Source organism: Trichoderma atroviride, chromosome 1 (assembly GCF_020647795.1).
Source record: "Trichoderma atroviride chromosome 1, complete sequence".
NCBI classification, from domain to species: domain Eukaryota; kingdom Fungi; phylum Ascomycota; class Sordariomycetes; order Hypocreales; family Hypocreaceae; genus Trichoderma; species Trichoderma atroviride.
The window spans coordinates 329,274-353,432 of NC_089400.1; the positions used below are offsets into that span (position 1 = coordinate 329,274).

Sequence of the window (24,159 nt, forward strand, 5' to 3'; positions counted from 1 at the left end):
GGCACTGAGACCACTGCCTCAAGCTAGCCCAGCGCTAAAGGTCAACTGTAATTGAGAGCCACGGCACAAGGCAGCTGACTAAGGTGCAGCGTCTCCAGCGCCAATTATAGGCACCGCAGCGCTATCGGGCTCCTCCCCCAATCTCCGTGCCTTGTTTGATGGCTCCACGTGCAGGCGCAGGCGAGGCTGGTCATACGTGGTCAAGTGTGGCGGAATCCCTGTTCGAAGCTCTCAATAACAGCTGCTCCAATCCTCGGTTTGCGCAACGACGCCGGCGCTCTTTGGCCTCACAACTCCTTTCTGCCGCTTGCATGACTGAGTGACGCTCAATTTCTAGACGCAAGCTCCAGCCCATTGACCTCGCAACTGCGAGCGCCTGTTTGCCGCCATGGGTGATGTTGCGAAGCTTTATGAGCCAGTAGTGCCTGAGTGAGCCCCTCCCGATAACGAGGCGCGCCGCAGCCAGAGTGTCTGTCTAACTCTGGGCCAGATTAACAGAGGAAATCCTCCACGAGTCGATTGATGCCCGAACGGAGTCGCTAGCAACACTACGAGAGCTGGGCCCGCCGGACCTGGTGCATCTCTTGAAGCAGTCCACGCGCGATTCGCGGAAGCAGGTTAGCAACGAGACAATCACAGGAGCACGAGACAACCAGCTAAGAGAGTAAACACAGACCGGCGTCTACCATCATGTCACCGGTGTAGATGCGTCGTCTTCAGCCAGTCTGGCACCCTATATCAATACTCTGGCGTACGGCGACCATGGCCCGAACGCAGTCAGCAGGACCGTTGCGGGTGTGTTTTGGTAGGTGACAAGACGATGCGGGCCGCTGCCTGAACGAGTCGATGGCCACGCGAGTGCTAACAACAACAAAGCTGCTACAATGCCTTTTCAAGATTGGACATGCGCGTGCACGTGTCTTACCCCGGAACGGTCGAGAGCTATTGCGTTGACGAGCGAGGCGACAAGCGAAAGGCTTCGGATGAGTTGTGGCTGGAGACATATCTTTGCAGTGTTTTAAGGGCTTATTCATATGCCGATGATGGCAGCGGGAGCAGTATTCGCAAAATCGTTGGCGTCCGAAGATTCAACCCTGTTACAAAGACCGAAACCGAGCATCGCTTCCTTAATGCGGCCGAACAGCTCTTCTTCAGGGGTATGGCACTTGGCGGATTGTTGACTTCAGACAACACAGGACTAATATTTCCATACAGGTTGGCAATTGGGATCTGACTCCATCGTCCAAGTTCCCACGAATGTATCAAATCATCTCACTACTGGGCTGCTCAAGTACCTCGACACAACGGGTCGTTATGCATCTGGGATCAATCTTTTTGAGAAGCTTCGTACTCAGAGTGTCGAAGTCGCCTCTTTGCTGGCAAAGGTGCTTTTCATGGGTAGCGAGGAAGTTTTGGGAGTAAAAATTCTGTACGAATCTCTTCAGCAGACTCCGATGGATTACGTTATGCTTGACACTCAGGCAGAATACCTGCTAAAGAAAGCCCAAAAAGCCGACACACCAGAGGTGAAAGAGGAGAGACTGAAAATGGCTCTTGGATGTGCTGACCGCAGCACGATAGCTGCTCCGAGCGAGTTTAGTACTTGGGCCCGATTGGCCCAGGTATACGTTGCGATGGAAGACTGGGAAAACGCCTTGACTACACTCAACTCTTGCCCCATGTTTACCTACCAAGACAAGGATTCTCCCATGATGCCCGAGCCGCGGGATTTTCACCTCCCTATTATGGCCGAGACTCGCCTTGACGAGATTGACAGCGAGCTCGAGTCAAGATACTCGGAGCAAGTCGATCCGAGCCTGTTGGGCCTGAGGGCGGCGTCTTACCGCGGCACGTTTAAGAAAGCGTACGGCATCTTGACAGAAATGACGGCCAAGATCGGCTGGGACCAGCTTCTCAAGATACGCAGCAACGTTTTCGTCATGGAAGATGAATACCGCACCGAGAAGCAAGAAGCTACCCAAGCTGCTCAGCCAAAACGCACGCCGAGTATGGACGGCCTCAGGGGCACGCCAGACCCTACCACCAATGGAGACGAAGGTTCAGATGATGAAGGCGAGAAATCTGCCGAGGCCGCAACTACACTGGCTCCCAATGGAGAGGGCAGTGGAGTTGAGAGACCTTCCAGCACAGCTGACCCAGAAGAGGTCAAGGCCGATACAACTGAAAACGTAAGCCAAGCGTGACAAATTCACAAATGGTCATAGTCTACTAACACAACAACTGCTTAGGGCACCCACGCTGATGACCACCTCTCCAAACTTAATACGAAACGGCTGTGTGAGCGTTGGCTCGATAGCTTGTTCATGGTCCTGTACGAAGATTTGCGTGTGTACACAATCTGGCGCACGCAAATGGCTCAGTATCGCGCCCAGCAAATGCAATACAAGAAATCGGCGGAAGAGTGGGAGATTCTTGGCTCGCTCGCGGAGCGACTGCAGCACTTTGACGAAGCGGCCGAGGCATACCGAGCTTGTCTTTCCCTACGCTTCAGCCCCATAGCCTTGGCCGGCGTATTGCGCGGCTTTGAGAAGGCCAAGAGCACGAGAGACACGGTGGCCGCCTTGATGAGACTTGTCACCTGGCAGTATAGGCGGTACAGCCAGTTCAGCCCGGAGCTGCTGCGCACCATCCGCATATTGATCGAGGACGAGGGAGCCATGAAGGTGAGGAGCATCGTTCAGACAAGAGGCCTGCCGCAACCTGTGATTGATTTGACACACGGCTGGACGGCTCTATTCACCAATTTCCATAGCAATGGAACAGATAGTTAAGGGGCTACGGAATTGGTTGCAAGGCAGTGCTGGCTAGGGTTATCGATTTGGGGGTTATGTGTGATTCAAAAAGCATGTTTTAAAGTTGATACTTTTCTAGCGATTAGTAGGCAGCCGGAGGTTTGTAGTGGAGTATCGACAATATCAATATCAGTAATTGTGCAAATGCTGAGACGGGATGAGGCGCATTTGAAGCGGCTTATATAATACAATACTTTATCCTTAATCTCAGCCAAGGACATCACCGCGGGGCAGCTTTCTTCTTTACTATACTAAAAATTTGACCCGCCAAGCTCTTGTCAACCTCATTTCTAAGCACCTTGGCTTTATCTTCTCTCGGCGCATCACTTTACGACACAGAAAAGCCTACCAAATCAGTCTCCAGAATGGCCTCATCATCGACTGGCGACGCACCGTCGATTTCGGCAACGTCGCCCCCCGCCATTGTCTGCGTGGGCATGGCAGGCAAGCTTCCAACTCCATAAAACGGTCCAAAATAGCAAACATCTAACACTTCCTGCGAAATATAGGCTCGGGCAAGACGACTTTTATGCAGAGAATCAACGCGCATCTTCACTCAAAGAACACGCCGCCCTATGTCATCAACCTGGACCCCGCGGTCCTCAACGTCCCCTTTGACAGCAACATCGATATTCGAGACTCGGTCAACTACGAAGAAGTCATGAAGCAGTACAATCTGGGACCCAACGGAGGCATCTTAACGTCGCTCAACCTCTTCGCCACAAAGGTCGACCAGATTGTCAACTTGCTGGAGAAGCGCGCCAAGCCCGACCCCGAACACCCGGAGCGCAAGCCCATCGACCGGATCCTCGTCGACACCCCTGGACAGATTGAAGCTTTCGTATGGTCTGCCTCGGGAACTATTCTCCTCGAATCTCTCGCATCAGCTTTTCCTACTGTCATTGCCTACATCATTGATACCCCGCGAACTGCTTCAACGTCAACATTCATGTCCAACATGCTCTACGCCTGCTCCATCCTGTACAAGACAAAACTGCCCATGATCTTGGTATTCAACAAGACCGACGTCAAAGATGCTTCTTTCGCCAAAGAGTGGATGACGGATTTCGAAGCATTCCAGGAAGCTCTGCGCCGCGACGAAAACTCTGACACCTTTGGCGGACAAGAAGGGTTCGGAAGCGGCGGCAGCGGCTACATGGGCAGCCTGCTCAACTCGATGAGCCTGGTGCTGGAGGAGTTCTATTCACATCTCAGCATGGTGGGAGTCAGTTCAAGGATGGGGACAGGTATCGACGAGTTCTTTGAGGCTGTGGAAGAGAAGAGGAAAGAGTTCTTGGAGGATTACCTGCCCGAGCTGGAACGACGACGAGACGAGAGAGAAGAGCGAAAGAAGAAGACTCGCCAGGAGGAGCTGGACAAGATGATGCAGGGCATGTCTGTTGTGGCCAACGATGCAGCGGAGAAGAGGCCCATCCAGGTCAATGACGACGACGTGGATGTCCCCAGCGATGCCGACTCTGGTGACGACGACGACGACGACGATGAAACGACCAAGGAGGGCCTGCAGGCGAGGTATGCCGCTGCTATGGACGGCAAGGACGAAGGCATCTTGGGCGACGCAAGTTTCGCCAAGTATCTGCACACACAGCGGTAACGCAACAGGCTTTGTCGGAAGTCACACATGCACACACTGGTAGTTTAGGCGTTTTGTTTGGAAAAGTCTGGCGAAAAAACACAAGATATAAAAGAGGACTTGGGTATCGTAATTTCTAAAGGTGATACAAGGCTGCAGGCCCAAAGGCCAAGAGGCCAAGGTTTCGGGGATTTGAGAGACGAAAAAGGTGCATATTTGCATGAAATAGGAAGTAATATCAAAGTCAAATGCAAATTTAAATTTCCCAAGTACTAAAAGCTTCTCCGACTCCTTGATTATCCGCAATTGTATCCCAAAAACTCCTCGAATATGTAATCTATGATTTTGTCGCTTTTTTTTATACGTATAGATCTGGTAACTTTGGTCTCCTTGATGCCATGTCACAACATCTCTTCTCGTCCCGCTCAACCAATCTATCGAGCCTCGAATTGCACCATTCTACCATCAACCCCCTAAAGTCAGCTTCAAATCCATCTCTTCCAAGAGTAAGTAGAAAATCGTCAACTCACCGCTTGGTACGCTCCTTGTAGAGCACTCTGCCAGCGCAGTGCGGGCAGGCAACGAGCGCATCCTTGCTAAGGGTGACGTTGCCGCCGCAGTCGCCGCAGATGTAGGTCATGACGGCGCGGCTGTCGTGACGCTCGCCGCCGGTTGCGCCGCGGGTCATGGCGCCGGCGGAGGAGGCGCCAGAGGTGGTTGGGACTTGGTACTCTTCGCGAGGCATTTTGTACGGTGAACGGGTTTGTATTGGGGAGATGGCGATGGGGGTTGACGGAAGGATGGATGGTGGCTGGTTCTGATGGCGTTGGCGAGATGGCGGGAGTTTGGGGGAGAGAGAAAATAGTGGCGGTGGAGGAGAATTTTGTCCGGCAGAATTAGGCGGTGAGGGGGGAGCTTACACAGATGTGGTGAAGCAGCCGTGAGTGGTGAGTGCAGGTGGAAAATCAGATGATGAATTCATGAAAATGCTTTCTTTTTGGTGTATTAATTTCATTTATTGTACGGAAGAAATTGATCATCTGGAATTGTACATTTAACAACGCGCATTGTTGCCAGTTTGACCCATTGACGCATCTAGGCTGGATATTGCTGCTAGCAACAAGCTGCCCTGCTTCACTTAGTAATGCGCGCCCAATCACAGCTGATGCTGCAACAGGCCCGTGCTATACCTCGGCAAATTGCACGCTGCACCCCAGGCTCTGTCATACATATGCCTGGAGATGAATTATCTGCAGCAGTTCGTGCGACAACCGTGAATTACCTGCTGTCGCGAATTGGCCGAGCAGGAGAGACAAGGAGCGCAAAAAACGGGCAGTGCTTTGTTGAGAGTCCGAGCGTTTGCAGGGTTCATCACTCTGGTGACTTCAACTTATTAGCCGGCCCTGCGGTGGTTTCGACGCCGTATCATGCGATTCTGGCCGAGCTAAGGACGTGCAGAGCGACGAACACAATCTGCGACGACTCAATTCGGGCGTGTTCTTCTCTCTTCGCCATCATCAATCCAGCTCCAGCATTGATTCATCGGAATACATCCACCACTACACATACCCCAGTCCGGCCACGTCACCGCGGCAATGGACAGACGGGCAGCACGATCACAACACCATCACCACCAGCCCGCCGAGATGCACTCCTCCTTCGACCCGTCGCTGCCGCCGCCCACGGTCCGCGAAGAAGACTGCCCCTTCTGCGCCATCGCCGCCGCGCACCCGCCCTTCAGCGCCATCAACCCGCCGCACCCGTTCCCGTCCAACCTCACCGAGCCGGCGTCCTTTGTGGTGCTGTCCACGCCCACGGCCATTGCCTTCCTCGACATCCTGCCCCTCAGCCACGGCCACCTGCTGCTGTGCACGCGCGCGCACCGCCCCAAGCTCACCGACGTGACCAACCCGGAGGCGCGCGAGCTGGGCAGCTACATCCGCCTGCTGTCGGCGGCGCTGGTGCGCGCCACGGGCATCGCTGACTGGAACGTGGTGCAGAACAACGGCGCCGCCGCCGCGCAGGTCGTGCCGCACATGCACTACCACCTGATCCCGCGGCCCGAGATTCGCGCCAGCGGCCGGTATCGCGAGAGCTTCACCATGTTTGGCAGGGGCCAACGGGAGGAGCTGGACGAGGACGAGGCGGAGCATCTGGCCGAGGAGCTGAGGCAGCAGATTGCGGATATACTAAGGGAGGAGGAGGATGAGCGGGAGAGGAGGAAGAAGCATCCGCAGAAGCTGTGATGGGGACACTTTTTTTTTTGGAAACTTGTTGTTTTGTTCTTGTTTTCTTATTTTCTTCCAGCGGCATACATATATGATGGCCGGAGAGCGATTAGAATTTTTTTTTGACCCTGCTTAGATCGGGATAGAATAGCTGTTGCTACGAGCGTTGAAGCGGTGGTATATTATATTTAGTGAAATCGAATGAATATACATCAAATAACCCATTGAAGCACTGGGCTTCCATTGCATGCTTATCGTGACAGCGTCAATGCTGGATACCCCGTGGGCGGAATTGGAACTGCATAAAGAATAGACATCTCTTCCATATCCATCAAATGCATTCATCGTCGTGGATATCTCGCCATCTCATGCCGTCCCATACTGCGAAAGCCTAACACCGCATCACCCAAAATCAGCACATCACAAAACACATTTCAACAAAAAAAGACCACTCACTCAATCAAATTCCCATCCGGATCCCTCACATAAACACTCCTAATCGTCCCCACCGCCCCCCGTCCTCGCAACAACCTTCCCCCCCTCCAAAACCTCCACGCCATCCCTCTCAAAGCCCTCCCTCACCTCATCCAAATCCACGCCCTCCTCCACCAAGAAGCACAGATCCGCCGTGCCAGGCAGCGCAGTCGACGCCTTGGGCTCAAACTCCTTGCCCCTTTCGTGCAGGTTAATCTTTTGCGTGCCGAATTTCAGGGCCACGCGCTGCGTGTCTGGAGTGGCGGGCGGCGTGAAGACGTCTTGCTTCATGCCGAGGTACTTTGTGTACCAGGAGACGGTTCGCGGGATGGAGGCGCAGGTTAGGACAAGGTGGTCGAGGGACTTGACGGCTGCGAGGGCGCGAGACATGATGAAAGGAGAGATGATTTGAATGCTGAAAATGAATTGATACACTGCGTTGGATCTCACGCAAGCGGGATGTTTTACCAAGATGAAGCAGTCAATCCGGGTATAAGGAGAAAGAAGGTAGCACACACTCTATTTCGTGCTGCCCCACGCACGCCCATAGATCTTCTCTCGGCTCTTTTTTTCGCTTTCACGTCATCGTTTACACGGCATTTCAGTAACATTCATTTTGTGGTTGAATAACAGCAGCCAGAGCAGCAGCCAAGGTTGAAGATTCGGGCGATGAGTGGTAGATGACTACCTATTTTCTTCAGTCTACTTAGGTAGGTAGGTACATATGTGCATGTATGTAGATAACTTATATAAGTGGCTTTGATGGAATCAATCAAGTCAACTCGAATTCTTACACAGATGGCTTCGATCTAAACGATTATGATCCATCTGTGTTGCATTGGTATATGGAATTCGTCTGGCTGTCCCAGCTCATTCTCCGAAAATATAGCATCAGTCCTATCATCTCACCTCACCCTGCGGAAATAACAAACTCAATCAATTTAGCAGAAAAAGAAAAAAAAACTTCCCACGCGTTATTCCATGCAAGTATAGCAGCACATTTGCTTATCAAACACATGCAACCGTACAGCCGTTTCTTTGCCAAGGCCAATCCATAAAGCCGACTCAGCTCGCATCGAACATGGTCCGGCACGGGCCGAAATCAGTGGCATCCTTCAGCGAGAGCACCGCGAAACGTGCGTGCGCAATTCCCGGGTACCCAAAAGGTATTCAAAGCTCGCATTCAAACACCAAAAAATAAACAAAAGAGACCACGTCGGCGGGCATTACGTTTCTTTATTTCCAGAATTGCGAGGTACGCAACGTCAGATACGAATCATTACCTAAATGACCGAGAGGGCCTGCTATACCCATCCAAATCCATGCCTTATCCTGGGTATCTAGATGCCCGTCATCAAATCGCCAAGCATACTAGTAGTACACGGAACTGCTCCCGCCCTTTTCAGCAGCCCAGTGCACGCAACTCCAAAGACTACCTAACCAGATGTTCGTCTCTTTTTTTCAGTTTCCTTTACTCGTCGCCTCCAGCAGTGACAGCCTTGGGCTCCGGTGTGTCTGTCGCCGCAGGGACCTCAGGCACCTTGACGTCCTTGGCGGCAGCATCAGCTGCGTCCTCGGTAGCGTCTTCCTCTGCCTCATCTTCCTCGGCCTCTTCGGCATCGTCCTCTGCGGCCTTCTCCTCTTCCACTTCTTGCGCGTCTTCCTCGTCGGCGGCTTCGCCGTTGTCGACGTCTTCCTCCTCAGCGGTCTTGCGCTTCTTGTGTGGAGGTTGGGCGCCTGGTTGCATGTTAGTTTCAGCGTCTTCAATGGCCTTGACTCGAAAGTAGTGGCGGCAGCAGAAGCGCTATCCGCAGCGGCGTGCGCCTAGTCGCAATGCCGCAAGCTTCAAGAGCTACTGTACTGCCGTCGCCAGCTAATCCAGCAGAGATTGGGACAACTCCAACTCACCATTCACTGGGGCCTCTTGTTCTCCAGCTTCGCCGTCGCCCTCCTCTTCTTCCTCTTCCTCATCAACTCCCTCTTCTTCCTCGTCGGCGTCGTCATCGTCGCCTTCCTCTTCATCTCCGGTAGAGATGTATCTGCCAGAAGGATTAGCACAATTGTATCCATACGATTTCCAGCGATGAGCGAAATGCAGACGGCATTCTTGTGATAGAGAGCAAGGGCGCAGAGGAGGCTGGGAAAGCTGCTATAGCTACCTCCAGCAGGGTGCCAGAATGCAAGGTGGGCTGTACGAAAGGCTGCCGGCAGCAACGTCAATTGGCGGCGAGCGCATCTCGCACATGGGCAAAACCATCACCAAAGGGCAGAACAGGGCGTGTCAATCACTTACTCTTCTTCCTCTTCTCCATCATCCTCTTCGGGGAGGGACACGAGCTCCTCCTCGTCCTCCTCGTCACGGGTGCGCTTTCGGGTAGACATGGTGTGTCAAGACGTGTATAAGACGGATGGGCACGGAACAAGGATGCAGAGTAGACTGAAGGGCGCAATTGAGGATATCGAGACGTGATCGAGGAACGCAGGGCAAAATCCTTGGGGGGGAGTGGACGCCTTTTATACGTGAGACGGATCAAAGAGAGAGAGGAGGAGGGAAGGGGAAAAAGGAAGACCAGGTAGGGGAGCCAGACAAAGAGCGAGAGCAGAGCGCGCGACTGAGAGCTGGAGGGAGGGGGAGCCTTCTCCGTGTCAGTCTTACTGCAACTGGGCTGGCTGCTAGGCAAGGTCAGGAAAAGTGAGGTAAGGTTAGGTAGGGGAGCTGCTACAGTGGTAGTGCTAAATGCCAAGGCGGCGGTACAGCTGGCGAGGCTCTGCGGTCTGCGAGGGCTCTATGAGGGCGCATGTACTCGGATAACGCAGGCGAGGTACCGGCGAGCGCTCGGCCTTGGGGTGGCATCGCTGGATCTCAGCGTGTCTGGCTGGCGTCGTCACCGGCGGAGTGACATGCCCGCTGCTTGGGGTGGAGTAGGGATGGACATTAGTCCAAGTAGGCCGGCGAGACAAAGGACGAAAAGCGCCTTTGATGTAGGCACAGAGGAGGGGAGCCACGGCCAGAGCCAGAGCCAGACTCGAGTCGCCCAGCCACGCCCAGCCCAGCCTGGCCATCGCCAGCGAGCGAGCCTCTCCTCTCCAGCAGCAAACCTGAACCGCAGCAAGCAGAATCCTCCGGTCGGGGGCGTGGGCGTAGCGGGGCTGGAGCTGTGGTCTCTGGCGACTGGAGCAGCGCGATAGCTCTGCCGGCCACTCACGGCCGCAGGAGGCGCGCCAGGGTGAGCTCCGCGCTGGCTAAGACTTGCATGCGGCCTAGGACCACGCCCACGGGGTCTTGTAGGGTGCTCCAGCTTTTCTTACCTTATTCCGCAAACGGGGCTGATGGGCAAGACGCTGCCCTTGGCTGAACCTCACCACAAGCTTGAAAACCGGGTGGACGCTTCTGGTGCCTCGAGCCTGGGCTCCGTCGCGCCGTGCTTTGGCTCCACGCTCGAGGCTCCTCCAAGGTACATGCGATTCAGCACGACAAGGCAAGTCTTACGCCCCCGTTCCGATGTTGGGAGGCTCCGGCTTCGCTGGGAGTAGACGCAGTCTGTGTTGTGTCTTTTATTTGACTGCAGACTCTCGTGTACTTGCTGCTTTATCTCGTACTGGGCCGTGCCGTGAAGAAGAGGCACCACGCAGACTCCCTGCCTGAGAAAACAGCAGAAGCAATGGCAGTGTGCAGTACATGCAACAGGCGTCTGGGAGGATTACAAAACAGCACTGCGTAAGAGCGACGGGTACCGGAACTAATCGTGTACGTACCTGCAGCCGCGTGTTACGCTGGACGGAACCGTCGAGCGTCATCGATCAGCAACAATTGTATCATGCCACGTGACTCCCATGGCTGTGCTGCTCAGCGCTACTGTGCGGATACTCGCACTGATGTTGCTCTCCTCTCGCCCTCAGCCCGTCACACCAAATAACGCGGTAGATCCAGCCCAGATCAGATCAGCATCTGCTGCCCCAAAAACGGCCCAGGGTGCTAATTTCCAAGTTGCAGCGCCCAGCCTCAGCCGCAGTCTCAGTGCGCGCTTCGCTGGAAATATGTGCTAACCGCCATCGAACCCCATTGGCGCGACAAAATGTGAGATGTGGAAGAAAGAAGAGTGTGCAAAAAATAAGGGGAAATCGGTGGGCAGGAAAAAGGGGGCAAAACGAACAACAAAGCAAAGCCGCGCGATCGCATTCCATCTGTGGGGGGGTTTTTTTTCGTTGTCCCTCTTCCTCCCTCGCTTCTCTTTTTCTGTCTGTCTGTCTGACTGTCTTCTGTCTTCTGTCTCTTTTTTTCCAGGGCTGCCCACCCCTGATGCAAAAGTGCAAAATGGGTCGCCTATCGTCGGGCCGCACCAATGCACGTTGTCCTGGCTGATTTCCCCTTCTAGACACCACATTCTCTGCTATTCGGCCGTCAGCGGCACTATAACAAAGATCCACTTGGTCCGCGGTTTTTGCCGTACAAGCGCATCCTGGGGTAATACACAGCATCATGGCGTTGCTACCTGCTCGTCACACTCATTACAATCATTGCGAGTAGTAAGTAGTAGTTGCATTCACTTCATATGCTTACACTGAAATGGTGTTACTCGTACCGATTTGGTGTGACAATGCGTGCAGCTTCCTTTTGCCGTTGCTACGGCTCAACACTAACACCGCATCGACGCCTGGGATATTAGTTGCATTGTCTGTTGATGCTTCTGTATTAATCGCAACGTAGGTTCAATTCTAACGCAATCCTTCCTAGAAAATTCAGATGAGCTCATTCTTTGTAAGAGACCAAGTCCATCTTAGTATGGCCAAGGCTAACTTGGACTGGACGTGCAATGTAGGACAGCAATTCTTAATCATGTCGCCCTTATGCTAGTAGTTTCTCTCAACACTGTCGGGGCAACTCTGGAGACTAGGTCAATTGTAAATACTACCACTACTGCTGCCTTTTTCTTCTATGCGGCGTTTTATAATGCTGGCATGTAGAGATTTGACATCTATTCTAGCATTCAGGAAGTACGCATAAGATACAAGTAGAAACATGATCACTATTAGAACGCCTTAACTACCTACCTACGGAATATTGATGCGATTGATATGTACGCAGCCAAGGTATGCTGTGACTGTGGACAATTCCCTTGGGCCTGCATATCTCATATCTCACCTCATGGTACTAAGAGGTAACTATATCATTCACAAAAGCTTTTACATGGAGCCTCCTGATGATATGTAAAATACCAGCTTGTTCGTAGATTTTCCCACATCTTTTACAGAATTTTTACTGATTACTACTATGGACAGAGGGATAAAATAACACAGAGTGCTAATCAACGTGAATAGAAGCCGGCATAAATTGACGGCTGATGCTTTTCAATAAGATATTGCTTCTCTTAAGAGCCAAGATATGAAGCCTGCGCCCAAACGTGTCCCAGTATGTATAGACATGTTGAAATAACGCTGCACCCGCTAAAAGAACTCAATGTCAACAGGACTGGGGTACCGATTTTAATGAGCTGTAAAATGCTTGGTGAGGGGTGGCTAATATAACGCAGTATTAATGTGTTAAAGTTTAACAAAGGGCATAATAATATCGAGAACGATTGACAAATCTTTCTAGAGATGGGGCGAAAAGGGCTGATTCGCCGTCTACGACAGATGACGACTTTGCATTGTGAATTAAGTTAGCGTAGGTATATCAACGAGTTATATACGTGTACCAAGACGCTGAGCGCCAATCTGAACAAACCTTTTGCAGTTGACATCGCATCCAATTTGCTTATCTGGGTATGAAAGCTGGCTATGGTAGTAGAACATTTCGTCTTGCTGGAAATTCAGCAGCGAGCGGCAGTACTTCAATGGACAGTGTAGCTACGTGATTCGCAGCAAGGGAACCGTAGAAGAAAGATGGGAAACATGATTTCCCTAGTGGTGTGACATTCAGCTCTCCTAAGGTACCTAATATAAATCTCTAGAGATAGATTAAGTGGCCAGCCTAACTTTTACCCAGAAATCGCAAGTAGATGTGTGATATTTGATTGTCATAACTGCTGTGCTTTTTCTGTCGTGAAACCCAATCCAGAGCTAATACTGATCTTAGTTACCGGTATTGTTTAATGGGATTTATAACTCGATAAAGATTGTAACAAGCTGCTGACTAGAGGCAGCAGATGGAATTAGTACAGGGCTTATATCTACATGTAGCCCCGTCATTGGTTCCGGTGCCATACTATCCCCAATTTATCAGAAATGGAGTAACCCCAGCAGCTACTTCAAGGAAATTTTCTTTCTTTCAAGAACTTGTTGTGTCGCTTTTTAGGGTAGTAGAAGCTACTCGTAACATCGTCAATAGTATATGGCAACGTGATGGCGTATAGTACTACGACTGGTGTAGCGCCACAGGATGAAAGATTGGACTTTTCCTCCCCAATTCCCCATTGTCCCCTCGTCTGTTCAGCTGAAAATACCATATCCATTCCGCTATCGCAATTGGAGGACTCAAATGCTGCGGCACCTACCCCAGTGGCAAGTTGTTTGCTTCGCCATGGAACTAGCTCAAGCCATGAAGGATCATCTGCATCAGAGCAAACAGCCTCACCGGCTATATATACATAGTTTTCCTTGTTTCGGTCTCTAAAACTCACAAGTCAGCTGAGGCTGAGTTTTGGGGGGGAGGCTCTGGCGTGGTGATTGGCTGATACTACATGTACTTGGCATGCAAGGGCGGAAGTGAAAGACATGCAGCGATCGCTTAGGACTATGAGTGAAGATGCGAAAGACGGATGGCGAGAAAAAAGGAGATGCGGCGATAGAGCAACCTAGGGGATGATTGTTTACTTATATCGCATTTTTTTTTTGCGTGAAATCGAGCGAGATTGATAACATCTCGAAACGAGATGAAGCGCGCGGGGATCTAAGATTGAAAGAGCGGCAGGGGAAATCGTAGGCGACACCCGTTTACTGTCAAAATTAAGCAGCCAGTAATAAATTGCTGCCCGAACGTTATCTTCACATCAAATTGTTTTCATTTTTTCATTTCTAAAATTCTCAATGTTGGGTTTCCATCTCTACTCTTTGCTTCTTCTTTTCCCTACTTCTTACGGCTGGTGGCGTCTTGAGCGAAGGGAGGTGATGGATTAGGAAATGACCAATTAAGTAATATCAGTATAGATTCATCATTGTAATGCACCCGTCGCATAAAAAAAGAGCAAATAAATACGATTGCACGTCAATATTCACGTAGCGCAGCTGTCAGAGTCTGGTCGCAATACGCGTACTGAAAAGTGCGCCGCGCCAAGCTTGCAGAGAGCTGGAGCCGCCAGTGGCTGGTTTACCTGAACCTCTAACAGCAGAACAGCCCCTAATGATGCAAACGATGCAAGGGAGAAGCAGGAGGCCTTTCATCAGCATCATCTATGCATTGCACATTCTAGCTTCTAGCCATGAGTCAGGAACTCGAGAACCGGTGCTGTGGTGTCACCAAAAGGAGGACGCAGCTGGTACAGGACATGGACGCGCTGCGTACATTATTCCGTGGTGCTTTAGCCGGGCCGACAGCAGCGATACCCGGCGAGTTCTAAGAGATCAGCACCATGACAGGCTGTGATATTAGCGTTTAGGGTATGTTCTCCGCGTGTTGTACCAGGGTGCATGCATGTATATGAGATCAACAGCAAGAATGAAAGGAGGCTATCTGCAGAGAAGGGAGAGAAAAGGGATTGGAGGCTAAAATTGAGATTGGGTGAGAGCGGCTGCTGGGTACATGGTAGGCGCATGGTAGGTGCATGGACTAAATCCGCCAAGTCGGCAATTTTCCGCGTGCTCGAGTCAACTCCGGAGCGACAACGGCTGGCCCGAGATGGATTGTACAACCCGTCAATGTGCAGTACTAGTAATAAGCTGCTGGGGTTCACGTCCTCTTGATTGGCATTTCAACACTTGGGCGGAGTGAAGCAGCTGAGCCGGAATAGGCAGAAATGCACTCCTTCGGGTATGACTGACAAAGAAATACAGCGCTGCAGCTGGAGATGCATCTAGACCAGCTTGGCCCTCTGCAACATGTGATACATTCCCTCGAAAAGGAAAACGCCGATATGCGAATGCTGCTTCCTGCTAACAGTAATTGGGTTGGTGCCATTTCTGAAAACAATAGAATGGATTGGTGCATGCTCTTACAGCAACGGCCTCAAGCTCTGACACGACGGTGTCCAAAGTGCATGCAAAGAGGGAGTCTGTGCCTTGCATGCAAGCGTTGATACATACATAAGCTCATGACGAGATTCATCCGAAGCTTACTTGTTGTATGGAGCAAAAAGCATGACTGGAGATGGCGGGTGCCCGGAGCTCCTCTTCAGCAAATTGGGTCTGGACAGGGGCGCCCTTACAGCTGCATGCTCACCAAATGAGATGAGCCGGGAGTCGATATTGGCCGGTGGAACTTTTTCTCTCTCCTTCCCTTGTCTCCAGGCCGCGATCAGCGACATCATAATGGCTATGGTAGGCCTTGATGTTTGGAGAGTGTGTTTCGCATTCCTTTTCTCCTTCTCAAACGTGTCTCGGGCTGAGGAAATTTGAGAGAGACCGATGTGATGCAGTAGACAAGACACATACCTAGACAAGATGACGAGTAGACACACGTAAAGACAGCCAACGACACCCGTAGGGCTGTGCCGAGGGCCACGCAGCCCCTTGTCGAGCTTCCATTTGCGTGGTGCGTACGGCATGAGACGCTACTAGTTTAGGCACATGAAGCTGAGAAAAACTAGCATTGGGAGAGCTGAAAAGCGAGCTTCCCAGAATCGACGACGACAAAGTGACAAAGGGCGCGATGTCAGTAACGATGACGCAGCTGACGCGCAGTTTGCACCAATCACCGGCTTGATGCATAAGCTTTGAAGATCATGAGGGAAGCGGATATTTTTTTTTGTTCCTGAAGCATGGCATGGCTGCGTCGTTGTTATGCTGTGCTGAGCAGCTACCAAGTGCCGAGGCGTATTTGTAAGTGTATAAGGGGGAAACTGAAGTAGAGGCCACAATGCAGCTTTTTTTCCCGCTCGGCCACAACCTATTACGTGTATTCCCCTATGCAGCAGGACGATTGATTGCTCTTGCCTGATTTGCCCCATACATGCGGTAATCTATCTTCCTACTTCTATCCCGCATGCTCCAACTTCGTATTCCGTAGCACGATCCATAGAATCCAAGAAGAAGGAAAGCCCAAAGGCTCCATCTGCTCTCTTTTTTCTTCTTCCATGTTCCTTTAAAATTTGCATCCCCCCCGGACGACATCCACGCTAATGCGACCACAAAGCTTGCCGGCGTCAACCAGATGTGGGATTCGAGCAATTTAGGCGCTCCAAGTACGGTTATAGTGGCGGGCAGGCCAATGCAGGTCCAGTAAAACGTCAGGCCAGATGCAAGGGCCGCAGCGGTACGGATGGCCGGATGGGAGGGGTCCGGTGCGCTAAGAGCTTATTACCAGCGCCCCGGGGCAGCGGCCACTTTATGCACGCTTTGATTTGATCACTTCGTCCAGCGGGGACTGAGCTTGGTTGCTCGATTGCTTGCTTGGGCGCTGCGCTGTGTGCAATTTTTTCTTTTCCATTTCTTCCTGGCCCTGCTAGTGTCTAATAACTGGATCAAATGTTCTTTCCTTTTTCTAGTTTTTCTTAGCAGCTGGGACTAGAGGGGCTAAACTGGCTGTACCTGACCGTTACTGCCCAGGGGCCAGGTCTTGCTCTCCAGGGGCTGCCCGTCCCCTGTTCCATCTCGTCTGGCGCCCGGTCCAGCACTACTGTAGGCTATTGCATGTGCTCCATAGCAGCGTGCAGCGTGCAGCCAGCAGCCTGCAGTGCGTCGAGGCCATGCCGCTGTGCTCTCCTAGGGAGCTGCTGTAGGGAGCCGCCACCCACCCACTAAAGTACGTGCAGGCTACAGGCGGCATTGAATCCTTTTTGTCGGCGCATTGCCGTTGGGCTGCAGCCAGCCATCAGCGAGCGAGCAAGCGAATGGGTGGCGGCCGCGATATTGGATTGAGGCCTTCGAATTCAGCCTGCATTCTGCCCTGAGCACCACCACGACCCCTCAAAAGCAGTGGCTCGCGTCTTTCCCCTTCCCTCTCCCGCTTCTCCAAACCCTCACACGACTGCCCATCGCCGTCTGAGGCGCTGCTGTCGGGCAAATGCCACTGGAGCCTGCAGCTGACCCAGACGCTCTATTTTCCTTTTGACAGCGGGCTTCCTAAACAACCTGTTCCAGTTTTTTTCCCACTGCGCGGCCGGGGTATCGAATTTTGATGACGGTGACTTTTCGTCACCCCTGCACTGCGCTGGAAGCTCGACGACACCGGCTCGACGACTTCGACGACGATAACCCGCCACAACACCAGCGGCGGGCGTGATTCGCACTGACAGAGAGCGGCGAGCTGCTCTTCTTGCACCAAGCGTGCTGCAAAGGTATTGACGGGCCCGAGTCGGTCTGCTGTCGCGCAGGAAGCCAGGCGTTTCCATCGCTCGAATCCTTGCTGTTGGTCACTCTGCGCTGCACTGTAGCTGCTGTCGCACGCTATTACCGCTCTTTTGCCTGGGAAGCTTCGTCCTGTATGGCACGACTGCCTCGTTGGCCACCGCATCTCCTCTCCCTCTTTCTATTCCTGACTGCAGTGGGGATTTCGTGTGTGACAGGTCTGCACATCATCCTTCCTTTTTTTATCCTCGGCTTCAGCCTCAGCTGCTCGACGAAAATAGCCCGCCAGCCGCGCTCAGCTGCTCGAGGCCTAGACCGTGAGCCGAAACCGCACCAGTCTTTTCGACGACAAATCCCTTCGCCGCTTCATCTTCCGTAAAAGCATCACAGTTTGCGTGCACAGGCGGCAATGGCACGGGGCAGCGCCCTTCTCAACCGCAACATCTACGAATCCAGTCGGCGAGCATCGCCGTCGGGGCAGCGGCCTGGCCTGACAATCTCGTGCAGCCTCACTCACAGCAGATCACCTGTACGCCGGACAGCCTCACGTGCTCCCGCGGTGGCTACATAGAGCCCGGCAAACGCCTCCAGTCGTCGCTGCTGGGCTCCTACGGATTGACGGCAGGCCATCTGATGAATTCAATGACCGTCTCCCAGCCTGGCGGTGGCCACGGCCGCCAGCAGAGCCTCTCCAACCAGGCCTCGCGCTACGCATCTCGCATGAAATCTCCTCCAGCGCCTCTGACATCGCTTCCACAGCCCAGCAACCTCGACGACCGCCAACGACCGCTGCAGCTGTCCCCTATGCCTCTCTCCCCGCGCTATGACTCCATCGCCAACGGCCCTCACATGATGCTGCGCAGTCCAGTGTCTCCCATCCCTCCGCGATCGCCCTCGCAGAATAGCTGGTATGAGCGGTACGGCCAGTTCGAGCAGGAGGCGCCCCAGCCCCAGTTCCAGCCACAGCAGCCCGCGCATCAGCATCAGCATCATCAGGCAGTGCCGGCATCAGCGACATATCCCGTGCGCGACATGACGACCGGCAGGAGAGGGCCGCCAGAGCCTTTGCGCCTGGATTCCACAAACGCTGTGATGACAAAGGCCATGCGCCCCGAAGTGCGCACGCCAGAGACCCCTGCCGTCGAGAACTTTTCTAGACCCCGGAAGCAGAGCGCCAGTATTAAGTCGCCCCCTGTCGGTCCAGGTAGCCTGCGGCTGGCTTACCTCCCTCCCTCGGATCGCATGCCGGAGATGACCAGCGTTTCACCTTCTTCCACGCCCTCCTGGCAACGCCCCCAACAGCCTTTCGACTCTTCAAAACCTTCACTCTCATATGCCGCCTCTCCATCTTTTCCCCCTACTGCCGAATACCAATACCTCGAATCGAGCTCCGGCCGCTCCTCTAGGAACGCGAGCGCACATCCTCATCCCTCAATTGCCGGCCATCGCCCCCAGTATCTGGCCTACAACAACCGCATTGACAGCTCCATCAGCGCTCCCACGCCCAGTGGGCCAGCTCCGTGGATGAGCGACGACGAACTGCGATCCAGCTTCAGGTCACAGCTTACATCATCGTCCATTCCCGCCACTACCTTGACCGAACGGAGCAGCGTCTTGACCAAAGACAGCTCTGTTCTGTCGCTCTACGGAGAATCAGCAGACGCAGACGCATACGCAGACGCAGACGCATACGCAGACGCAGACGCAGACGCTGACGCTGACGCTGACGAGCCCAGCTTGGAAGATGTTATGGGCATGTACGAGAGAGGATTCTGTGACGACGACGACGACGGCAACGACTTTGCAAACGAAGATTTTGATTCCAACACCCACACCAACAACACCCACCATCAACTAAACAACAATCACCACCACCACCCCTACGACGATCAATACAACATTGGCTATAGTTCTGCGTACGATTCGTACCCGCACGAGCCAGAGCCGGACTCTCTACCAAAGCTACTAGAGGAAGAACAGGAGCAACAGCCCGAACTAGAGACGGTGCTCGAATCAGAGCTAGAGCCAACGCACGACCTCGACCTCGAGCTTGAGCACGAACCTGAGCACGGGCTTGAGCACGGACACTCGACTTTACATACACATGAGGAAGAGGTAACAGACGAAGAAACAACAGAGGAACCAACAGAGGCGGCAATAGAGGAAGAATCGGCCGAACTCCAGGACACTGTCCCCGACAACATGATTAGCGTCATGCACCGTCCTGCCACCGCCAGGTCCGAACCGGTACCTGAGCGCATTCACGATGACGAGTTTGATTCCGACCCGGTGCCTCCGGTGCCTGCTCAGCACTCTGCCCTAGATATGGAAATTAGGCAATCAAAGATGCTGTTTTCCAGCACCGCATTCACATCAACGGTGCCTGCTCTCACCCACGACCATGATCTCGACCACGACCCGGATCACGACCTAGACCAAGACCTAGAATTTCCAGAAAACCGCAACTCTTCCAGAACGGCCGAGTCGGGTGTGGACTCTGACGGCATTCACACCAGAGGCGCCACGCCCAGCCCAGACCCTTCTCGCATTTCACCTCCCTCTGCCCCTGAATCTCGATCAGTATCGCCCTCATCGGCGCGTATCCCAGTCCCTAAGCCAGAGCTACCGGGAGCGCGTGATCGGTATGGATTCAAAAAGGAAAACCAATTTGTCACCATAGCTCAGTATGATGCTTGGGACAAGGGATACTCTCAGTACCTCGCTCGCCGGCGCAAGAAGTGGGTTTCCTACCTCAAGGACAGCGCCCTGATGACCGACCGCCCCCAGCGTTTCCCATCTCCGAATGCCAAGACGAAGCGTTTTGTTCGCAAAGGCATCCCGCCGGATTGGAGAGGAGCTGCGTGGTTTTACTACGCAGGCGGCCCTGCTATTCTGGCCAAGCACGGCGGCCTCTACGACAAGCTGTTGTTGAGACAAGCCAAGCATGTCGACGTTGAGGCCATCGAGCGTGACCTTCACCGGACGTTTCCCGACAACATTCAGTTCAAACCTTCGCAAGCCACCGCCGAGATGCTTGACACCACGACTAGCAGCGAGAGGGCAAGCCAATCCACAGTCAGGGGCGCGGCCTTGGACGGCAGCGGACCTGGCCCTGTTGGACTACAGGGCGAGCCGCCGCTCATTGCTTCGCTTCGTCGTGTTCTGCTCGCCTTTGCCGTCTACAACCCCCGCATTGGATACTGCCAAAGTCTCAACTTCATCGCCGGCCTTTTGCTTCTCTTTGTGGATACAGAGGAACAGGCATTTTGGCTGCTCAACGTCATCACCCACATCTACCTCCCTGGCACACATGAGATGAGTCTCGAGGGCTCCAAAGTGGATCTTGGAGTGTTGATGACTGAGCTCCGCGACACGATGCCTGCAGTGTGGGATAAGATTGGAGGAGAGCTCGATGGTGGCGAGCCGCTGACCAGGCCAATGACTAGCAAGTCAATGTCCATGCGAAAGTCACCGCTGACACCCTCGCCGCTGACGCTTCGACTGAAAAGGAAGGAACCTCATCTGGCGCTGTCATCTGAGCGACTTCCTCCCATCACTCTCTGCATGACTGCTTGGTTCATGAGCTGCTACATTGGGACACTGCCCATCGAGACCACGCTTCGTGTCTGGGACGTCTTCTTCTACGAGGGATCCAAGACGCTCTTCCGGGTTGCCCTGGCCATCTTTAAGCTAGGAGAAGCCGAAATCAAGGCGATTGGAGATCCGATGGAAATGTTTGGCGTGGTCCAGTCCATGCCCAGGAAGATGCTAGATGCAAACAAAGTCTTGGAGACTTGCTTCAAGAGGCGCAACGGCTTCAACCACCTCAGCCAAGAAGTGATTGAGGAGCGCCGGCAAGAACGACGTGACAAGGCCCAGCAGGATCTTCTCTTGCGGTCTCGCAGTAAAGCTGCAACGCACCACGGAGCCCATGGCAGAGACGCTGAAGGGGAGCGGAAGGGCGGCCTTTTTGGGCTGAAGAAATAAAAGAAACAAAAAGCTATTGAGCTTGGGGGAGGCTAGATTTTTGCATTGATACCACCGGCGTCTTATTTCCTCTTCTTTCGGTTTTACTTCGATTCTCATACCTTTTAATCTTCTCTTCTCTTCTTTTTTTCCGGTTCTTCATTTCACCCATAGCACGGCAGGCGTTTGAGGGAGATGCCATCCAATGGCCCAGACAGCGGCTACGATGCATCTGCATATGAAGCATAAGCATTTTCATCCACCTCTTTTTTTTTTCTACCTGTTTCGCCAGGTATTTCCGAACACAGCGTGTCTTTTTTTTCTCCTTTGTTTCTTACTACCACTATCCTTAATTTTTCTTCTATTTAAACTTCCCATCACTTTTTTTATTCCATTTTCATCATACGGGCGTGTTGGTGGAATTGAGAGAGGTAGCGCTACTTTTCGATTTCATCAACATACCATGACGACGGTTACGGCTGCAACTTGTGGCAGGGCCCCCTTGTTAGAGGATCTTGGACGGATGCTTGTTGCAAAGAAAACAATCAGAAGAAGCAAAAGAGGTGGGAGAATAGAGTGCTTGAGCGAGATACACGAAAGAGATGTGCACCTTTTTTGTGGTACTTTATACATCTTGCCTGCCCTGTTTTCTACCCTTTCTCTCTTTGTTTGTTTCTCTTTTTCTTATTTTTTACATCTGTGGTGCGCAGCATAGAAGGATGGGCATGTACAAAAATCTTATTGTTTCCTTTTCCCTTTTCTCTTTCTCATTTTTTTGTGTTTGACTTGGATAGAATAAGGGCCAGAGTAAAAAAAAGAGCTTTTTGGGGGGGGAGTAATTTGGCAAAAGAGACACTGGCGTGTTTATACCACCTTATAGACAGACACGGGTTTGTGCACGGCCAATGAATGAATTCTTGAAACGAAGACTTTTTATTCCTTCTAAATCTTGTAGACTTTTGTGCCTGTATATGTGTGATGGCTTTCGTGGACTTCTTGCTCATTTGATCACCCTTGTAGAGGTATATATATAGCAGAGCATAGAAGAGGACAATTGTTGGGTCATGAGATTCCCAGCTAGCGGGAGCCGGATCTTTTTTCTATTGTTTAAGAAACAAAATAAAGCAAACACTAAATACTATGCTCCTGCTGGCCTTTACCAATGCTATTTCATCCTTTGTAGACGTCCGTTACGCAATCTCCACCATGTAAGTGTCGAAAGCCAAAGCCAAACTTGCGAAACTCTCCATTTTATACCCGCTGCCATTGTCATATGATGCTCATGTACCAACGACTTGTGGACCCTTTGGCTTCTCTCAGCCTTTCTCTCTCTTCCTTGACTGTTGTTAAACTCCAGTCCGCCCCCCCCAACTCCTACTATTCATTATTGTAAAGAGAGCCCTCTATATCCGCAGAGAGATTCTAATTCGCCGTCGCCGGAAAGACCGGGTCCTCAAGCGCATACTTAGTGACCTGAGCCTTGGCCTTTTGCTCCCACGTGGCCCTATCGTTGCGATACTCGTCGGCGATGCGTTCTTCGAGCGGGTCGTCGGGCTGGGGCTCGACGAGCAGGTTGCGCACGGCCTCGAGCACGGAGACGATCTTTGTGCTGGGCTTCCAGTTCTCGGCCTTGAGGATGCCGAGGCAGACGTTGCCGAGGGAGTCGTTTGTGACGTTTGGGTGGTAGAGGCGGGTGACGAATTTGACGACGGGCGGCTTGAAGGGGTAGTCGGTGGGTAAAGTGAGGAGGATGCCGAAGCGACCTGGGTAAAAGGCCGATTGGGGCGGCGGCTGGAGGGTGATGTGCCAGGTGTGGACGGAGGCGTTGGGGGGGAGGGAGACGGTGAAGCCTTCGGGGGGGCGTTTGGGAGACTTCGGCGAATTCCTGGCGGCGATGTTAGTATTGCTTGTTTGTCTGTTTGCTTGTTGGGTGTTTGGTATGTGATGGGATGCGGGGGAGATGGGAGGACTGACCTTTGTGATGCGTTTGGTGGACATTTTGGAGAATGGTTTGTTTGACTCTGGGGAGAGCTGAGGAGATGGAGTTTGGAGTCTTCAGATGCTCGAGAGAGGTCCTAGGCACGTTTGCTTTTGGCGGGACGGAGAGGTTGCTGTCTGTTTGTATGCCAAGATGGCTTCTTTGTATCGTGATGGCTCGAATGCTCGTCTGCAGCTCCGTCGAAACAACGTCGTGTCGTATCGTGTCGTATCAAAGAAGTGGATTGAATTCAAACTGCTTGAGCTCGGGAGAAGATGGATTGAAGAAGAAAGAAGAAGAAAAAGAGAGTGAAGAAGCAAAAGAAGCAGCGAAGAAGAGTTTGGTTGGCAGAAAATCGAAAACGTTCCGCTTGTCGGGGGGAGGGCATGTACCTGTGACTCTATGACGGGATGGTGGGGGTTTCAAGGGCCTTTTAAAGAGTCGAGGCACCGCTATGGCCGGGCGCGGGGCACAAGGCAGGGCGGTAAAGAGGCAGCCTGGAAGGGGGGGGAGGAGAGAACAATATGCAAGTACCTGGTACCTGGGAGGGCGGTTAATCTTGCAATTTCAAAAACCCAGATCTGAATGCGCGTATCAGTCAGTGATTTGGAATGGCTGATGGCATAGGGCAGCAGAAATGATTACCGGGAGATGAATAATCAGTCG

General features: G+C 52.6%; 11 protein-coding genes across 11 annotated transcripts; 4 read left to right on the forward strand and 7 right to left on the reverse strand.

Moving 5' to 3' along the window:
- The first annotated feature begins 185 nt into the window (after positions 1-185).
- TrAtP1_000117 (uncharacterized protein) lies at positions 186-3,018 on the forward strand. Its single transcript, XM_014091947.2, has 6 exons — positions 186-429; positions 491-617; positions 675-805; positions 877-1,157; positions 1,216-2,189; positions 2,250-3,018. Exons 1-6 carry the CDS (start codon positions 389-391, stop codon positions 2,790-2,792), a joined length of 2,097 nt encoding a protein of 698 aa, XP_013947422.1. The 5' UTR covers positions 186-388; the 3' UTR covers positions 2,793-3,018.
- A 29-nt stretch (positions 3,019-3,047) lies between these two features.
- On the forward strand, positions 3,048-4,644 carry TrAtP1_000118 (uncharacterized protein). Its single transcript, XM_014091946.2, has 2 exons — positions 3,048-3,257; positions 3,323-4,644. Exons 1-2 carry the CDS (start codon positions 3,179-3,181, stop codon positions 4,426-4,428), a joined length of 1,185 nt encoding a protein of 394 aa, XP_013947421.2. The 5' UTR covers positions 3,048-3,178; the 3' UTR covers positions 4,429-4,644.
- On the reverse strand, positions 4,645-5,305 carry TrAtP1_000119 (uncharacterized protein). Its single transcript, XM_014091945.2, has 2 exons — positions 4,938-5,305; positions 4,645-4,866 (listed from the first exon to the last, which is right to left on the reverse strand). Exons 1-2 carry the CDS (start codon positions 5,150-5,152, stop codon positions 4,842-4,844), a joined length of 240 nt encoding a protein of 79 aa, XP_013947420.1. The 5' UTR covers positions 5,153-5,305; the 3' UTR covers positions 4,645-4,841.
- Positions 5,306-6,002: 697 nt separating this feature from the next.
- Positions 6,003-6,653, forward strand: TrAtP1_000120 (uncharacterized protein; the record flags this gene model as incomplete). Its single annotated transcript, XM_014091944.2, has 1 exon — positions 6,003-6,653. One exon carries the CDS (start codon positions 6,003-6,005, stop codon positions 6,651-6,653), a length of 651 nt encoding a protein of 216 aa, XP_013947419.2.
- Positions 6,654-7,130: 477 nt separating this feature from the next.
- TrAtP1_000121 (uncharacterized protein) lies at positions 7,131-7,776 on the reverse strand (the record flags this gene model as incomplete). Its single annotated transcript, XM_014091943.2, has 1 exon — positions 7,131-7,776. Exon 1 carries the CDS (start codon positions 7,497-7,499, stop codon positions 7,131-7,133), a length of 369 nt encoding a protein of 122 aa, XP_013947418.2. The 5' UTR covers positions 7,500-7,776.
- An 804-nt stretch (positions 7,777-8,580) lies between these two features.
- TrAtP1_000122 (uncharacterized protein) lies at positions 8,581-9,491 on the reverse strand (the record flags this gene model as incomplete). The annotated part of the gene is made up of 3 exons (XM_014091941.2): positions 8,581-8,846; positions 9,018-9,148; positions 9,403-9,491. 3 exons carry the CDS (start codon positions 9,489-9,491, stop codon positions 8,581-8,583), a joined length of 486 nt encoding a protein of 161 aa, XP_013947416.1.
- Positions 9,492-9,842: 351 nt separating this feature from the next.
- On the reverse strand, positions 9,843-10,172 carry TrAtP1_000123 (uncharacterized protein; the record flags this gene model as incomplete). The annotated part of the gene is made up of 1 exon (XM_014091940.2): positions 9,843-10,172. The coding sequence occupies one exon, from the start codon at positions 10,170-10,172 to the stop codon at positions 9,843-9,845; it is 330 nt and encodes a 109-aa protein (XP_013947415.2).
- A 5,204-nt stretch (positions 10,173-15,376) lies between these two features.
- On the reverse strand, positions 15,377-15,808 carry TrAtP1_000124 (uncharacterized protein; the record flags this gene model as incomplete). Its single annotated transcript, XM_066110451.1, has 1 exon — positions 15,377-15,808. The coding sequence occupies one exon, from the start codon at positions 15,806-15,808 to the stop codon at positions 15,377-15,379; it is 432 nt and encodes a 143-aa protein (XP_065966523.1).
- Positions 15,809-17,221: 1,413 nt separating this feature from the next.
- TrAtP1_000125 (uncharacterized protein) lies at positions 17,222-17,593 on the reverse strand (the record flags this gene model as incomplete). The annotated part of the gene is made up of 1 exon (XM_066110452.1): positions 17,222-17,593. The coding sequence occupies one exon, from the start codon at positions 17,591-17,593 to the stop codon at positions 17,222-17,224; it is 372 nt and encodes a 123-aa protein (XP_065966524.1).
- Positions 17,594-18,191: 598 nt separating this feature from the next.
- Positions 18,192-22,549, forward strand: TrAtP1_000126 (uncharacterized protein; the record flags this gene model as incomplete). Its single annotated transcript, XM_066110453.1, has 2 exons — positions 18,192-21,453; positions 22,536-22,549. 2 exons carry the CDS (start codon positions 18,192-18,194, stop codon positions 22,547-22,549), a joined length of 3,276 nt encoding a protein of 1,091 aa, XP_065966525.1.
- Positions 22,550-22,937: 388 nt separating this feature from the next.
- Positions 22,938-23,513, reverse strand: TrAtP1_000127 (uncharacterized protein; the record flags this gene model as incomplete). Its single annotated transcript, XM_066110454.1, has 1 exon — positions 22,938-23,513. One exon carries the CDS (start codon positions 23,511-23,513, stop codon positions 22,938-22,940), a length of 576 nt encoding a protein of 191 aa, XP_065966526.1.
- Positions 23,514-24,159: the final 646 nt, after the last annotated feature.

What these genes read in the sequence shown, in the direction of transcription:
- TrAtP1_000117 (XM_014091947.2), top strand. Translation starts at nt 389, where the DNA reads ATGGGTGATGTTGCGAAGCTTTATGAGCCAGTAGTGCCTGA. An exon ending in CGCGCGATTCGCGGAAGCAG is followed by an intron (nt 618 to 674) that starts GTTAGCAACGAG and finishes GAGTAAACACAG; the next exon opens with ACCGGCGTCTACCATCATGT. An exon ending in CGAACAGCTCTTCTTCAGGG is followed by an intron (nt 1,158 to 1,215) that starts GTATGGCACTTG and finishes ATTTCCATACAG; the next exon opens with GTTGGCAATTGGGATCTGAC.
- TrAtP1_000119 (XM_014091945.2), bottom strand. Translation starts at nt 5,152, where the DNA reads ATGCCTCGCGAAGAGTACCAAGTCCCAACCACCTCTGGCGCCTCCTCC. An exon ending in TACAAGGAGCGTACCAAGCG is followed by an intron (nt 4,867 to 4,937) that starts GTGAGTTGACGA and finishes GGTTGATGGTAG; the next exon opens with AATGGTGCAATTCGAGGCTC.
- TrAtP1_000118 (XM_014091946.2), top strand. Translation starts at nt 3,179, where the DNA reads ATGGCCTCATCATCGACTGGCGACGCACCGTCGATTTCGGCAACGTCG. An exon ending in TGTCTGCGTGGGCATGGCAG is followed by an intron (nt 3,258 to 3,322) that starts GCAAGCTTCCAA and finishes TGCGAAATATAG; the next exon opens with GCTCGGGCAAGACGACTTTT.